The sequence below is a fragment of the Aphanomyces astaci genome, assembly GCF_000520075.1.
Source record: "Aphanomyces astaci strain APO3 unplaced genomic scaffold supercont1.88, whole genome shotgun sequence".
Taxonomy (NCBI): domain Eukaryota; phylum Oomycota; class Saprolegniomycetes; order Saprolegniales; family Verrucalvaceae; genus Aphanomyces; species Aphanomyces astaci.
The window spans coordinates 199990-215900 of record NW_009798351.1 but is presented as its reverse complement, the minus strand read 5'-3'; the positions used below and the strand labels follow the sequence as shown (position 1 = coordinate 215900).

At 49.9% G+C, this 15911-nt stretch overlaps 1 protein-coding gene across 1 annotated transcript; it reads right to left on the bottom strand.

The window, feature by feature from the left end:
• Window positions 1-149: 149 nt before the first annotated feature.
• Window positions 150-4358, bottom strand: H257_16593 (hypothetical protein; the record flags this gene model as incomplete). The annotated part of the gene is made up of 3 exons (XM_009845082.1): window positions 150-2624; window positions 2656-4065; window positions 4353-4358. The coding sequence occupies 3 exons, from the start codon at window positions 4356-4358 to the stop codon at window positions 150-152; spliced, it is 3891 nt and encodes a 1296-aa protein (XP_009843384.1).
• Between the last annotated feature and the right edge of the window lie 11553 nt (window positions 4359-15911).

Genomic DNA, 15911 nt, shown 5'->3' with positions numbered 1-15911 from the left:
GTGGTTAATTGAGTTTTATTACCTTATTAGTTGAGCAAAGGCCCTAATGAACTAACTAATTTTCCTCGTACTGTATAAATATGTGTTTTGGGTACAGTGCGCGAGGGAAGTTGTTCGAATATGGTTGTCACCGTCGGGTGGACTGAGTTCTAGGCGTGGACGGAATCAGGGATTACATGCAGCTTCAACCATGGGTCAGCACTCAGCGCTCGAAGAACGTTGAACACTTTGGAGTAGCCTTTCTTGAGAGGCAAGTCTCGAAGTAGGAGCCGCAGGTGCATCTTGATTAGGTTGGCTGCATGGATCGCTGTATCCACGGGAGTCTTGGGGGTAAGGTCGGGTCGGAACGTTCGATCGGCGCGTTGGAGCCAGATTTGATAGTACACGCAGGCTCGGACAATGGGCCAGATCTTCAACAGTCCACGGACGTAGTAACCATCTTGGGGCTTGGGCAGCTCAAAAAACAACTCGAACGCATTGCGCGGGAACGGACATTGCAGCGCTCGTTGGATGCGCTTGAAGTGGTGCCAGACCGACAGGCCGTAGCGGCACGCGAATAAAAAGTGTTGGTACGTCTCGTTCGAACCGCAGAAAATACAAGTGGGCTGGGGGGAGCGATATTGGAACAGATATTGCATGGCGTTGGCGCGAAGCAGCGTCTTGTACACAAACTCGCCATACCTAGGCAAGATGTGTTCGGGGCGTGAGAAGACGGCAAGTTGCTTCAAGCGCTTGGGGTCGGCGTAAAAGTCGGCGGGGAGACCGAGGTGCTTGGTTGGAATCAAGGACGAGTCTGCCACTGGAGGTGCCCGGATTTTGGCCGCTGTTGAGGACGCTGCGGCCAACTCAATGGGCACAAGATCCGGGCGGAGAATCCAGGAGACTTCCAAGAGCGGCGGGCGGCGGACGGGCAAACGGAATGGCGGAGGGTTCGCTTCGGGGACGACTTCGAACAGGTTCGACAACTTAGTCATCAAGATGGTGATCCAATGCTTGGTTGGAGGCTCGAGATTGGAGCGTATACACGCCTGGTGGATCAAGGCGTACACGGTCGAAGCCGGCCAAAGTCGGTGACACGGTGTCAGAAAGTGGGACACTTGTGTGAGTCCGAGTGACGCCAAAGTTCTTGCCTGGGGCTGTGACGACGCGGAGCAGTGATCGTAGAGGTTTTCCAGGCCAGGCAAAAACGCATTGTGCCACAGGGGGACGGTCCACGAGGGGGCATTGGACGGAAACCCAAACATAGTCCATCGGGACGTGAACCATTCTGAGAGCAGACTTGTCCACATTGGAGTGATGCCCGGGTGTTTCATGAATTGCTTCATGAAGGGTGAAGTACCCTGTGCCAGCAGCAGATCCCGTGGAGAGCCCCACGGATGGAACGCTTTCTCAAGCAAAGCATAGCCAGGAGTAATCCAGGAGGGGATCGCGGACTTGGATGACGGCACTGCGAACGCCTTCACGCATCGAATCATCACAGCGCGGTTGTGTTGTTGCCAGAGCTTCAGTGCGTGGTGCAGGCCAAGACCACCCGTGTGCTTCGACATGAAGACCAGGTCTTTCTTGATGAGGCGGAGTCCATGCGTGTTGTTCGACGGGTTGATGTCTTCGCCATGGAGGAATTGAAGCATGGCGTTGTCGATCAACTTCGCGCATGCTTTGTCCGCGGGGACAAAGGACAACTGATACCACATGACTGGCAGACATATGGAGTGCAAGATGGCCACCTTGCCAGCAAGGGTGCGAGCCTTATAGCACCACAAGGACAGTCGAGCAATGAATTTGTCAAACACATAGCTGAACCTTGCCTTGGGGGTCAAGTGCGGTGCCACCAGAATGCCCAAGGCCTTCGTTGGCGAGTCCGTGGCGACAAGGAGGGGAGCCAGACATGGGGAGGCCTGACAATACGTCAAGACTTGCGTCTTGTCCACGTTGAGGCGAAAGCCGGACTTGTCGCAGAAGCCCTGAACCAGTGCGAGTTGACGATGGAGAGACTTCTCGTTGACAGCATAGAGTTGTGAGTCATCCGCGAAGAAGCTGCCAGTGTGGACGCGGTCTCCAGTGCGGATGCCGTACTTGGGGTGTTGGCGCAAAAGCTGACACATGGGCTCCAAAGCAATGACAAAAAGCAATGGAGACAATGGGTCGCCTTGAAGGACTCCGCGATGGATGCGAACCGACTTGGACAAATGGCCATTGACCAGGATTCGCGTCCGTCGTCCAGAATAGAGTACCCGTACGATATCCACAAACGCTTTGGGGAATCCATAGTGCTCACGAAGCAAGTAGGAGTGGTCCACACGATCGAACGCCTTCTCAAAGTCCAGGAGGGCTACCATGGACGATGGGGAGTGTTGCTTCACGTAGTGCAGCATGTCGTCGAGGCGCTGGATGTTCGTCTGGATGTTGCTTTGGCGGATGAAGCCTTGCTGATCGTGGTGGATGATGTTGCGAACATGCCGTTGGAGTCGGTGGGCCAAAATGCTTGTGAGAATCTTCACGTCCACGTTGAGCAAGCTGATTGGACGGTAGTTCTTCGCTTGAGACTTGGGGCCCTTCTTGTGCAGCAATATCAGTGTGCTGACAAGTTGCATGGATGTCAGATGCGGACTGGCGTGGAGCTGCTTCGTAAAGACCAATTCCAAGACCAGAGACCACTTCAAATGGCAGCGCGTTGGGGCCAGGGGCGGAATTGGAGCTGCTGTGGCGGATGGCATGGTAAAATTCATTCGCCAACAGCGGAGCGGCCAGTTCTTGTTGAGCTTGGACCGACAGTTGGGTGTCTCGCGTCAATGGCCCCAGAAACGCAGACAAGTCGTCGTCGGATGCACGCAGCTCCGGTGCGGCAAACAAGTCCGAGTAGTAATCCACCAGTGTGTTGGAGACACCAGTTTGGTCGGATACCAGGTTTCCGTTGGCGTCTTCCAGTTCTTTGAAGACCGTCTTCCGCAGTGGAGTTGGAATTGGTGACGAGAAGTGAAAGCGCGAAGACCTTTCCGCCTTGTACAAGTGTAGCTGGAACGCTTGTTCTTGGAGGAACTTCTTTTGCTGATCGTGCAGGTGACGGATTTGCTGCTGGAGGTCCCGAACGCGATCCACCAAAACCGGGTCTTGCCGCATGTTGGGAACTTGGAGCAAGGCCGCGATTTCAAGTGCCAATTTCTTCAACGGCAAACGCTGCTTGTCGAGTTGCTCGTCGTGAAACAGTTTGAGTTGCTGCCGGATGTCGGTGACTAAGATGTCGTAGGCTTTGCCGACATTGTGGAAACCATTGGACTTGGCGAGGAAGCGGTCCAAGCAACCATGAATGATAGTTGCGGCTCGAGGAAGTCGCAGCAGCCACGGCGGGGCCTTCCAGGAACCGGAGCCATGTCGCGTAGTCTGTCGTTGGGCAATGATTCGACAAGCCACGTGATCGGCGTGAGGGATATGCGGCAAGTGCGCGGCTTTCCAATGCGCCAACCTTGCCAAACTCGAAGAGCAGAAGATGTAGTCCAGGCGGTTGATGAGCTTGGGACTGGTAAAAGTCTTCCGCAGTGGATTTTGCTGGCGAAACAGGTCCACGATGGACAAGTCTCGCATCCAGGTCAACAAGGCGTCTGTTCCGGCCATGGTGGCGGCGCTGGGGTTGAGCGAGTCCAAATCCTTGTTGAGCGTGCAGTTGAAGTCGCCTCCCACAATGTGGAGGAAATGTGGGGGGAAGTCGCGTGGCAGTTCGTCGAAGAAGCGCGCTCGCTCGGACCATGAAATTGGCGCGTACACGTTGTGGAGAACAATCGTGGCAGGGCCAAGAACACAACGCACTTGCAGATATCGTCCGCGAAGAATCGGATTGTCGTGTGGAATGTCGACGGCGTTCTTCAGGGGTGAGTGGGGGTGGAGGAGAGTTGCCAAGCCGCCCGTGGCGGGTGATGTGGGCTCCAAAGGGTAGAGTGGGGCCTCAAAGAACACAACCCCGTCGTGGTTCGTGAGACGTTGCCAATGGTAGGACACTTTGTCTTGCAAACTCGGCGCGCGGAAACGCGTTTCTTGGACGAAGGTGACGTCGTGTGTGCTTGAGAGTTTCTGGAGGATGTACCGGTGGCTGTTGGAGAAGCCGTTGGTGTTGAGGAGATGATTTGTGGGTCCCAATCCACGAGATCAGATGGGAAAGCAGCAAAGTGGTCGTGACTCAAAAGTACACAGTGCAGTAAATAACGTGGTGGTGATCGATGGTTGCGTGAAAAGCAAGGGGTGCTTATGCTTCCACGTGGGCTTTGTCCCATGCAGGAGATACAGCGAACCGGGGAGAAGCTGGACCCCCCAATATACTGGACCACTTCTAAAATGTGATGTATTTATATTTAAAATACACTCATCGTTAAACTGAATATATGCAACATGTCAGCCAATCAGATTTCTTTGACTAAGATGGCTGCGATTGGACATTTCAAAATCAACCACGCTCACCATCTCAAAGACATCACTTTCAACCTTCCTTGCAGCCGATCTCACGCCACCACGCCGGCACCAGCAATCGTACACCCTGGCAAGAAAACAAGCGCTCCTTGCTCAATTCGATGGGCTTGGTGTCAGCAGCCGTAAGTTTTGTATGGAGAATGGCATTCCACGGACACACGGACCACCTGGATGACACTCCATACGACGCTTATGGCTGCTACATGCACGCGAAGCGGCCGACAAAGCGCCAAGGACATGATCCCTTTCAAGCACGACTTGCTCACGTTCATGAAGACTGTGCGTCGCGATGAGCACATTCTTACCTCGATGCACATGATCAACTTCATGAAGACCTACCTCAAGGATTGGCTGGATACGTATGTCGACGGTAAAGTGAACCCCTACAAGTCTCTCCTGCGCTTGTGCCAGTCGTTTGCCGTACACCACCGCTTTTCGCAACGCGTACCATGCTACACGAAGCTCCCAGAACTCGACATGGCGCTCATCCGGAATGACTTTGCGGCGACGTTTTGGAACAAGTACAACGACCACAATATCCGCGACATTATCAACGCGGATGAGACGGCCGTTTACTACGACATGCCACCCGGCAAGATTTGGGTAGAAGTCGGCAAGTCATCCAAGGTCGATGTGGCGCAGAAACATTCTGACCGCCTCACTGCTATGTTCTACTGCCGCGCCGACGGTACGCTACCCATGTGATATTGTTTGGTAATTTTCGTGTAGGGTCGAAGTTACATTGTGTATGGTACTCTTGGTGGCCCGATTGACTCGCACGAGCTTGCAACGTATCCCAGCGGAAACAACTACGAAGTCCAAAAGTTAGGGTGGATGGATGGTCGTGTGTGGCGAACGTATCTTGACATGCTGCAGTATGAAATACATGGACCCACCGTCATATTGGTGGACAATTTCGACGCTTACGTTACCCAAGAGTCGTCATAGTCTGTTGTTCGTGGCTTGTTTAGTGTGCTAGAGCCGCTCCCTCCCAACTGCACCAGCGTGTGTCAACCGTTAGAGGTTGGCGTCATGGGTCCATTCAAGAAAATGCTCCGCACCTTGTGGCTCGAAGAAATCCCCGTGGTCAGTGCAGGTAAAAAGCGCTTGGCCATGATCAAGCGATCGATCAAAGCCTGGGATAAGATTTCTGCCGACGCGATCAAGAAGTCCTTTGTAAAAGCCATTCCTCGACCGGAAATAGTTTTAGTATAATTACTACGTAGTATGTCTAGTAATTGTGTGTGTGAAGGACTTCATTGTTTGTATGCTATTTTCGGCGGCTGATCTAAGGTTTCACAAATATGCAACAAGTTTCCCTTGTAACGTTACATGAATTTTAGCCAATCAGACATTTCTCGATTTTTGAGTTTATTATATTTTGGTCCATAGACTAAAACAGGAATTGTAATCCACACCATGTCCAGTTTCTCCCCGGTTCACTGTATATGGTAGGTAGGCATATCCCTAACGATATAAATTACTCGGAGTAGTTAATGTTTGTATGTGGTCATAGCAGGTTCAGTATCATTGCAGCAAGCATCTTGACGTGTTGACGTAATACAAGTTGTTTGCCAGAATGAAAACGGCAAACAACTTGTTTTACGAAACGCCTGTAAAACAACCACCTTCAACCAACCGATCATCACATTAAATGAAGTAACTTTAAACAACGCACCCAACCGTTATTCAAGTTACTTTAGACGTTATTGAAGCCTGAGAAATTTTAAACAATGAATTTAACCCTGGAATTGCCAAAAAAGGTGCAAAGCACAATGCGTGCGAAATCACGTTTTATTTTGTCTCGCCAAGCCAATCAGATTCGCCGGATTGCAGGCTTTAAGCATGTATTTTCAGATCTGCCGAATTCAAGATATTTATCAAAGTATACAAGTTTTCCCTTTGTGGCGGGTTTATTTCCGACTAGAGGTATTAATAGTACTTTAGTTGACATGTCAGTTGCGAAGACATATCACATGTCACATTATTCAAAATGACAGTGTCCTCCAAATATTCATATTCAGATCATAAATAGATTATTAGATTCTACAAGGCATCATTTTATAAAGTTACGTGCTTAGACTTAACCTGTAGAATAGCACAACCTTAGCTATAGATAGATACAAACAGGAAATGTATTGCTAGGGGCTCCTCTGGATGCCACATTTTATGTCATAAAATAGCGAATTTCTCCATAAAATGTAGAAATGAAAAGTCGTCAATTTTTTTCGTCTGGATACCACAAAATACAATACTTTTATTCCAAAATTGAAGGCCAAAAAGGACGAAACTATGGCATAAACCCCGAAACCCCGAAAGACAGTCTATCAAACCAGTTTCATCGAAAACCGCGCATTTCGAAAGATCGCTGTCAACCTCAGGAGTGAATCATGGGACTTGGACGGACGACCTCGACATCTCCTGGCTCAAGGAGCTTGTGTACCAAGCGGCCGTGGTTGGGAAACGTGCGCGCAATGGATACAAGAAGGAGGCGTGATCAACCATAGCCAGCCTCAAGGCCCACCGTTCACGATGCAACAGCTCAAATCAAGACTCGTCATGTGCCGCGCAAATCGCCGAAAGGTTTCGATGGAGGCATCTCGATGCCTTCGAGCATTTCAGACACCCACATGGCCCCAGTCAAGACAGCGTCTTCGACGACGCCGAAAGAGCTGTCGGAGCACACATAGTTGTAGCTTCATCCGAGCTGCGTGTAACTTTCGCGCGCAATCAAATTTCAGCGAGATGACAGTTTCATCATGTGGATCCAGACGGTTTCTCAAACATTGTTTTTTGGTATTTTGGTCAAAAAGTGCAAAATCTCAAAACCCATTTATGGCATAATTTTATGACATAGTATCCAGAGGAGCCCTAAAGTTCAACTGCATAAACACTCGGAATAGATGGGATAGAGTGGAGATTCTTTAGCACTGAATATATCATAATCATTTTTTCCCCACAATATTTATCCACTTACCTAGAATCCGGATAAACATCCGGACATATCGGCTTGTGACTTTTCCTGCCGAGTACGAATTGGCATTACTGTACCGATTTCGGGGAGTTACGCAAGGCAGAGTCCAAAGGCTCGCGCTCCTAGTAGTTGGTGGGACCGCCTCGGCCCAGCCCATCAATATTTCTAGGCCGGATACCTGCACTGTCTTGTTCCCTTGGTATTCGGAGGAGTCCCTGTACTCATGGTACTTGGTGGGAGGGGTCTTAAAAATGCAGATCACAAGGACACATGGTATGAAAACCTAACTAGTATTCAGTTTCTCAACTACATTTCGTCGACCTAACTACTTCAGTCAATGCACTCCGCCAACGTAAGGGAAACATCGTCTTCTGGATCCAAAGCCTCGAAAACACCAGAGTCGCAGAGATCCTGCAAGATGTCATCTCCACCAGAGTCCTCGGGGTACTGTAGGGCATGGTCTACAAGAGCGGTACCAGGGTCAACAATTAGACACTTTTCAAATCCTTTCACAATTATTGTCGTAGGCACTTCGTCCCAGACATCAGAGATCCATTCGACGATATCCCAGAGCTCAGGACACTTCAGCCGAAACGCCGTGCCTCCGCCTCGTCCGCTAAGCGCAATTGATCGTCGTAGGTAGTCAACCCATTTACGTCGTATTGATGCTTTGATAGGCTTCATCCAAGCAACGTCGGCAGGCTGGCATATCCATGTGAAAGTTGGCGCCACACGGTAGAGGTGCACTTGTAGGTACCTCGCTCGTTCGACAACTTCATCAATGAAGTGAGCGCTAAAGTCATCCCATAGGAGCAAGACTGGGTCCACGGCTTGGCCGCGTCGATGGCCAAAGTGGAAGTCAAGGAAGCGCAAGGAAATACTGGCATTGTACCAGGCTGAAGGGTTACCGTAGATTTGGAGGGGGAAGTTGGCTTCGAGGTCTTCGATTTCCTTCCAAACTTGACGCCCAAAACCGTGACGTTGGGTAAGCTTTTCTTGAACAACTGGCTTGATTGTTGACGCTTTACTCTTCAGGACCAAAAAGAGAGGATACTTCGTTCCCTTGGTATCGGCCAGAAGCATAGCAGTCACCCGATCCTTGTCGTGACCAGACGCGTTGATCCACACAGTCAACTTGGCACCTTTGTTGTCCATTGTTTGCTTTGGAAGGCACTCGTAGTTGATACCTGTTTGATCTGCGTTGAATACTCCGATTATGCGATTGTCCTTGCAAATAGACGCCTTGAACTCGGCAAGTGCTTTCTCTCCATCATCAGCAAAGTTCGCTTGGCCAGATCGAGTCTTCGCTCGGATCGCAAGTCCCCATCGTTTCATGAACCCTTTCATCCACGATGGACTTGACTTGAACTGGTTCGCTGCTAAGCCTTGTTCTAACGCCACATCCATTGCCTTACACGCAAGGAGAGCTTTCGATACAGGTATGCCATCTTTACGAAGTTCGGATACCCATTGAGCAATGTTTTCCTGTGCAACACGGGTAAGCGTTGTAGATACGCCTTGCTTGCGTAGTGTACGCATGTCCCGCGTTCGAGCCTTACAACAAGCCATAGTGATGTGGTCCCGTTGTGATTCCCAGCGCAGGATCTGCTTCCAGACAGTAGTGCGCTTTGCTCCAGCGACACCGGGGAAGAACGTGTCGATGGCGGATTCCATTGAATGTTCTTTGTGCCAGTTGATTATATGAAGCTTTTTCTCGTAGGTATGGTAGAGGTTTTTGTGCTTCTTGTGCCATCACGTGATTTGCTTGGTACTAGGACGCCCAGAGCGTCGACCATCGAGCTGAGTTGGCGCCATTATTGTTGCAACTTGCCGCCTTTCTGCAAATCAATGCAGGATATATAAAGTTTCATGGGTATAGTTTACGAACAAGGTATTGCAGAAAATAATATTTTCACTGAATAAGTATTTACAGTTTCTTTCTCTGCTCAACTGACATGTCAACTTCCATGTAGCGAGAATTTCACAAGAAATCGGATTTTAGAGAGTCCTAATTAAGTTTGTATCTTAGAAGGTATGATTAAAATCAATCAGGAATGATGCTCAATTTTCACTGTGCTTCCGTATAATTTCTATGCACCTATATCTGATTTCTCCTGAACTTATCGGGTTATAGAGGTTTTGATGGAGATATGTGGTGCAGCAAATATGATAATACCTGTATAATATAATAATATCTGTACTACACCCTATCATTTTCAATCGGAGGTACCTCGAAGTACTGCTGTTAATACTAGTATTATTGTGCTTTGCACCTTCTTTGGCAATTCCAGGGTTAAATTCATTGTTTAAAATTTTCTCAGGGTTAAATAACATCTAAAGTAACTTGAATAACGATTGGGTGCGCTGTTTAAAGTTACTTCATCTAATGCGATGATTGGCTGGTTGAAGGTGGTTTTACAGGCACTTTCGTAAAACAAGTTGTTTGCCGTTTTCATTCTGGCAAACAACTTATTTTACGTGACACGTCAAGGTGCTTGCCGCAATGAAACCGAATCAGGTATGGCAACATACATGACCCCCTGACCTTCATCCGTGATCACTACAAACATCAACTACGCCGAGTAATTTATAACGTCAGGGATATAGTTAGGCTAGTCGTCGTTCTGTCCAATGATTTAAAGCTATGCCATACCTACAGCACTTTGATCTGTACTAACGTTAGTACTGTACGTGGAAAGCAAGGGCGCTCTACGACTACACGTTGTATAGTACAGTACTCCCATTTCACATCCAAATACGGTATGCATCGTGATGAACTGGTGGTTGCATTGCGTATGTTTGGCCTAGTGCTGCAATGCGATTAGTCAGCAGTTGAAATAAAGTAAGGGTTGTTTTATTCTGCTGAAATGCAGAACATGGGTTTAGCGTTGTTTTATCTTCAATCGGGCTTATAGTATTATTTTAAACGTCTGGTTGTTTAACGCAGTTAAACAATGGGCAAATTACATGAAATTCACATTCTACGCAATTCGTAGGCCAGAACTTGACTTTGTATGCAATTGTAGGCGCACACCCCTATGATTTCGCCATTGAAATCCTCCACCTCAATTTGTTTCCAAGTTATATACGAATTTGTAGCAAACATAAAATTTCGCTTTTCATTTGTGAAATGACGAAATCGTAGGGAGCTGGTCCTACGATTTTCATATCCAATGAGATCTCAAGAAAATCACAAATTGTGGGACTCCAATTTTGACCAATTCTCTATCGCACAGGTCACATATCAATAGCGAACGTGAGGCTTCGTACTGGTAATGACATCGATAGCATTATGAATGTAGCAGTACACAAGTTGTACTACGTTGAACGTAGTAAGTAGTACTTCGTAGGAAGGAGTGACCGTTTTAGCAGTGTCAAAGTGATCTGTTGAGTTGACAGTCGAGCTGGACGCGTTTGCGAATCAAGACTTTTTGGAAATTATTGTGTGGACAAGCAACACACAAGACCCGTAAGTATATCTCTGTTATGAAACAAGTATTGAAGTATTTACGGGTAAAGTTGTTGACAGTGGCCTATTAACATTTCTCCACATTTTCCTCTGTTCGCTAACAATCAAGTGCACGCAAATGAATAAATTCTACTTCAGGAGTAACGTTAAGATCAGGTGGTTGAATGTTTACCTTTGAGGACCTTGACGTATGTACTACTAGTATGGCGTTGCATTACTCTATGCAGAGGCACGTTGAAGTCATCCGACGATAGCTGATGGCTTGCAAGCGGGCAAGGTCGTGGTGACGGCATGGATGCTTACAGTCAACTTTGATAGCTGAAATACTAACCTAGTACTAGTACATGACTACTGTATTGTATTCCATCGTCGCATAATTGTACTCGTATCATGCAGCCGGCATTGTCAAGGACGTTTGTTAATAGTGTTTCGTGATGAACATGGGCTTGTGATTGAATTATCCAATCATTGTACAGGAGTATTTTCATTGGTTAAATATGAAATCTCCCCACGAATTCCATAAATAAGTCAATAATAACGTAAGAAAGCAATTTAAGATAACTTTTTTGGAGGCGTTGGAGTAGAATGGACATAGCTTTTGAGACCGTTGTGATATTTGAGTTTTAAGTAGTGCCGCTTTCAGTTCATAATCAAATTATCAGTTTAGACGACAAACTCCACAAGTAAATTTGTTACTTTCTAAGCATTTGTACTCACATTTTGATAACCAATTAAGGATAACTTTGTTATCTTAAAGTATGAATGTGTCGGAGCATTGAAATTCTGTGTTTAGGGTAGTCGATTCCAACAGGTTTCATATAAATTATACAAGGGTATTGGTTTATAGAGTTTTATATTTCTGTTCTGGAAGGATGCCCACCAAGTTTAACACTCGACACACAACCTCAGATCCAACCCAATGTGACCCGTGTCGACTAGGGTACTTCAAACCCAATCTTGATGACTATTACCAATGGCTTCTATTCCGTTTTTGCATTTCATTCTCGTGACGGAATGATCAGCATTATATGACAGAGGTTTTGACTCGAACAAAGAACAAGGTGTGATTGGGCAATACAAAGTTATCCTAAATTGGTTAAGTTATCTTAAACTGGTTTTTTAAGTCAGAACACCCTGTTCTGATAGAGAACACCCCACTGCCCTGTCAGTCAGGTAGCAGTGTCTGCTAGCTGTGTAGGAGGTTTTTGTGCCTTCTAGAGGCTTTTCCTCCGAGTAGAAGTCAGCGCAGACATTTGGTCACGGAACATCATTGGATGTCGTGGTCAATCATAAGTAGTTTTGATTGGCTGGTTCTTTCCAGTCAGAAGTAATTCACTTCCAGTTATTCCTTCTGCCTCCCACGTGTCTGTTCCTGCCTACTGCCCATCCAACTGGTTATGAGCCTTCCACCCGCTACCTCTCGCGCGGCCCTGCCGTTCACGCAGCGCCGAGAACTTCGACGAGTGGTTCTTTGAACTCACTTCCGTCATCCTTGCCGGTGAGGATCTCACCGAAATGGCGACTCACTGCGCGCAAGTCGAGACGGCCACGTCCATGAAGGGACTCCGTCGAGCCTACAAGGGTGCATTTGAATGACTGCAAGCGCATCCGGCTGCACCAAGCCGAAGCGGCAGCACTGCCTGCCGGCTCACCCCCTTTCCCACCACTTACGCTCGACGCCCACCCACCATTGGGTCCGGAGCTCACCGAGTGGCTCGCGGACAACCGCTCGACGGACGAAGCGATCGCGAAATCCATCCGCAACCACGTGGATGAGTTGATCAAGTTGGAGAAGACGGCCATCGCGCGCTCATGTGCGCTGGTCTACGCCTCCTTGTCCCCCACGGTCCAGCGTGATGCCGCAGCCGGGATTCGCGATGAATGTGCGCATTGCATCATTTCGTCGCTTCGGCGGAAATTTTCCAGCGACGAACAAAAACATGCAACGGCCATCTCCGTTTACCAACGGTTACACGCGTTCAAGTTCAAGCCTCACGTGTCGTTGGACGTCAACCTCCAAGCCTTCGACAAGATGCGAACGGCAGTGGAGAAGCTGGAAGGGCGACCCCTCAGCGATAGCCACTTAGTCTCGGCCCTACTGGCGGCATTACCCGAGTGCATTGCTCCAGACCTATTCGTATGGCGCGGCGCTCAGCCGAGCATCCCATACAAGAACATGCGTCAGTTGCTTGAGCAACACTGGCCGGGCTTGGTCACCAAGTACCCGGCACTACCTCGGCCCAGCGCCGATCGCCGCGGCTGCACCGGTGCATGGCTCGGCAACCGCGACCGCGACAACGCGGTCTAGCGCATTGGCACTTCCGGCCTTTCGCGATGGCACCAGCCAGCGAGAAGGCTACGGACAAGCGGCCACCGTACCCTGGGGCATCCAAGGCCAAGACCCCATGGCGGATTGGTGTGGCTACTGCCTGTCCTCAGGCAGCCACTCGACCTACACCTGCACGAAGCTCTCCCGTGCGGGTTCCACCAGAACGCGGTGCGTCAAGACTTCGTGTTTCCGCCAGGATGGGCTGCCATCCCACCTGGCGAATTACCCCAATGTGGGGGAGGTCGACGCACTCAAGGCGGACCAAGCGGCCACCGCGGTGGCAAACGCCATGGCAAAGGCGGTGGGCGCGGTGGAGGAACCGGAACATCCTTCCTCAACACCGTTCGCCAAGGTTACGCCTCAAGCGGCCAACATGGTTACGCCTCCAGCGGCCAACAAGGTTACGCATCCAGCGGCCCACCGGGCTACGCTCCCAGCGGCCATCCAGGCTACGCCAGCATGGGACAAGGCGGCCATTCCGGCTACGCCAGCCTCGATTACGGCGCTTATCGCGACGACCAACGCGGTCGTAGCCCGTTTCGTCAGTCGGCCTCCCGCTACCGCAGTCGCTCAGGCGACCGGTACCACGACTACCGCGCGACTTACCGCGACGGCAGCGGCGCCAACCACGACGATCGGCGCCACCGCAGCCGCAGTCACTCGATGTATGCCAACCGGCGCCACCGCAGCCGCAGCGCGCCGCCGGTCGACCAAGGCTACGCCCCACAGGCCTCCACCCCCCAGCGCAGCCAAAGCCGCAGCGCGTGGCGCGGCTCTACCCGTACGTTAGTGTCACAGAACACACGTCAACAACGTGACCAGACTCCTTATTTCTGTCTTCACGCACACATGCCGGCATTTATGCCTCGACATATTTTAGATGATCAACATTCACATGTTTCATTTACGGGACTAAAACAGTCGACCGACAAGTCAAGTACATCCAAAGTACTTTCGACATTATTACAGGACTTCAGTCCGTATTACGATTCGCTCGATACTACCGTATCGCGATCACTTGTATTTACGGGTACTGGATGGGCACTTCGCGTGTCACCAACCAGCCCGGTTGTCAAAGAGCAAAGTCGATCCCGTCATTGGACGGTAGATAGTGGTGCATCCAAGCACTCCACTTTCCATCGTGAGTGGTTCATCACCTACGAACCATTCTCATCCTTTGCTGGTGCAGCCGATGGCCACCAACTCCATGTCATCGGCCGTGGCACAGTCCGACTCGAGGTCGCTGGCATTAACGATGACACATTAGTGATCTATCTGCAGGATGTATATCACATCCCAGATTTACACTTCAATTTATTTTCCGTGGGTCGTGCACTACATATGGATAGACATAAAATTGTCTCCATCACCCCACAGGAGTGGACTCTAGCCACCTACGACGGCGAGTTCACCGCAACCTACGACGCAGTCACCGGGTTGTATGTCATTGCGACGCGGCTTTCACCGCGCATCGCCGACCCACATCGACCGTCCTCGTGACGCAGTCGAGTGCACAGGGCACTATGCAATGGCACCATCGACTGGGCCATCCAAGTCATGACAAGCTACGCAAATTGCGGCGTCATTCGACCGTGTTTGAATTTCCTATCTCTCGGCAGGCCATCACGGCCCATGCTTCGTGCGACACATGTTTAAGGTCGAAGTCCAAAGTACTTCCCTTTTCACGCAACAAATTGCCCAAGTCGTCGAGGCCTCTGGAACGAGTGCACTCCGACGTGTGGGGTCCAATCAATATCCTCTCTATCTCTGGGGGTCGATATTTCGTCACGTTCATCGACGACTTTACCCGATACACCTTTGTGTACATCATGCAAAAGCGCGCGGACCTGTACGACAAGTACAGCGCGTTCTGTCGCGACGCACGGCAGCGTTATCGCTCCGACGTCATCGAGCTTTGCTACCATCACTCACCACCCAGTGAGTTCGAGGAAATCCAAGCGCTCCAAATGGACAACGCTAAGGAGTATGTTAAACTCGGGGCCCGTATTCAAAGCGAATACGGCACCCGCCTTACGTACGCGAATTCATATACCCCGACCCAGAACCCTGTGGCCGAGCGGCGTATGGACATGATCGTCACCAGGCTCGCTCTACAGTATTCTACTGCATGGTAATTAACCACAGTTCTTGTGGGGCGAAGCCATTTCCCACGCAGTGTTCCTCATGAACACACTACCGTCCATCACCATCAGTGGGGACACTCCGTATCGTCTATGGCACCAGAGCCACCCAGACTACTCACGTTTACGCGTATTTGGCTGTGTAGCGTATGCACACGTCAACATACCCATGCGTGTGAACAAGCTGTCTCCCCGAGGCATGCTGTGCATGTATATTGGCTTACCCGAGACATCTCGAGGGTTCAAGCTGTTGAACATCGACACACATTACGTGCTTACGAGCCGCGATGTGACGTTCGTTGAACATCAGTTTCCCCTCCTGAAATCAGTCGAGGACGTGAAACGTCTTCGAAGTGAACATCCACAGCGGAACTGTTTCACCGTGGACCAAAGTTCACCACCCCTCCAACCAAGCCTGCCTTCACCCCTTGGGGAGGCTGCACCGTCCACGACACCAACACCTCTACCCTCGTTTGGGGAGGCCTTTTCATGGACGACGCCTCTACCCTCATTTGGGGAGGCCGTGCCATCCACGTCGCC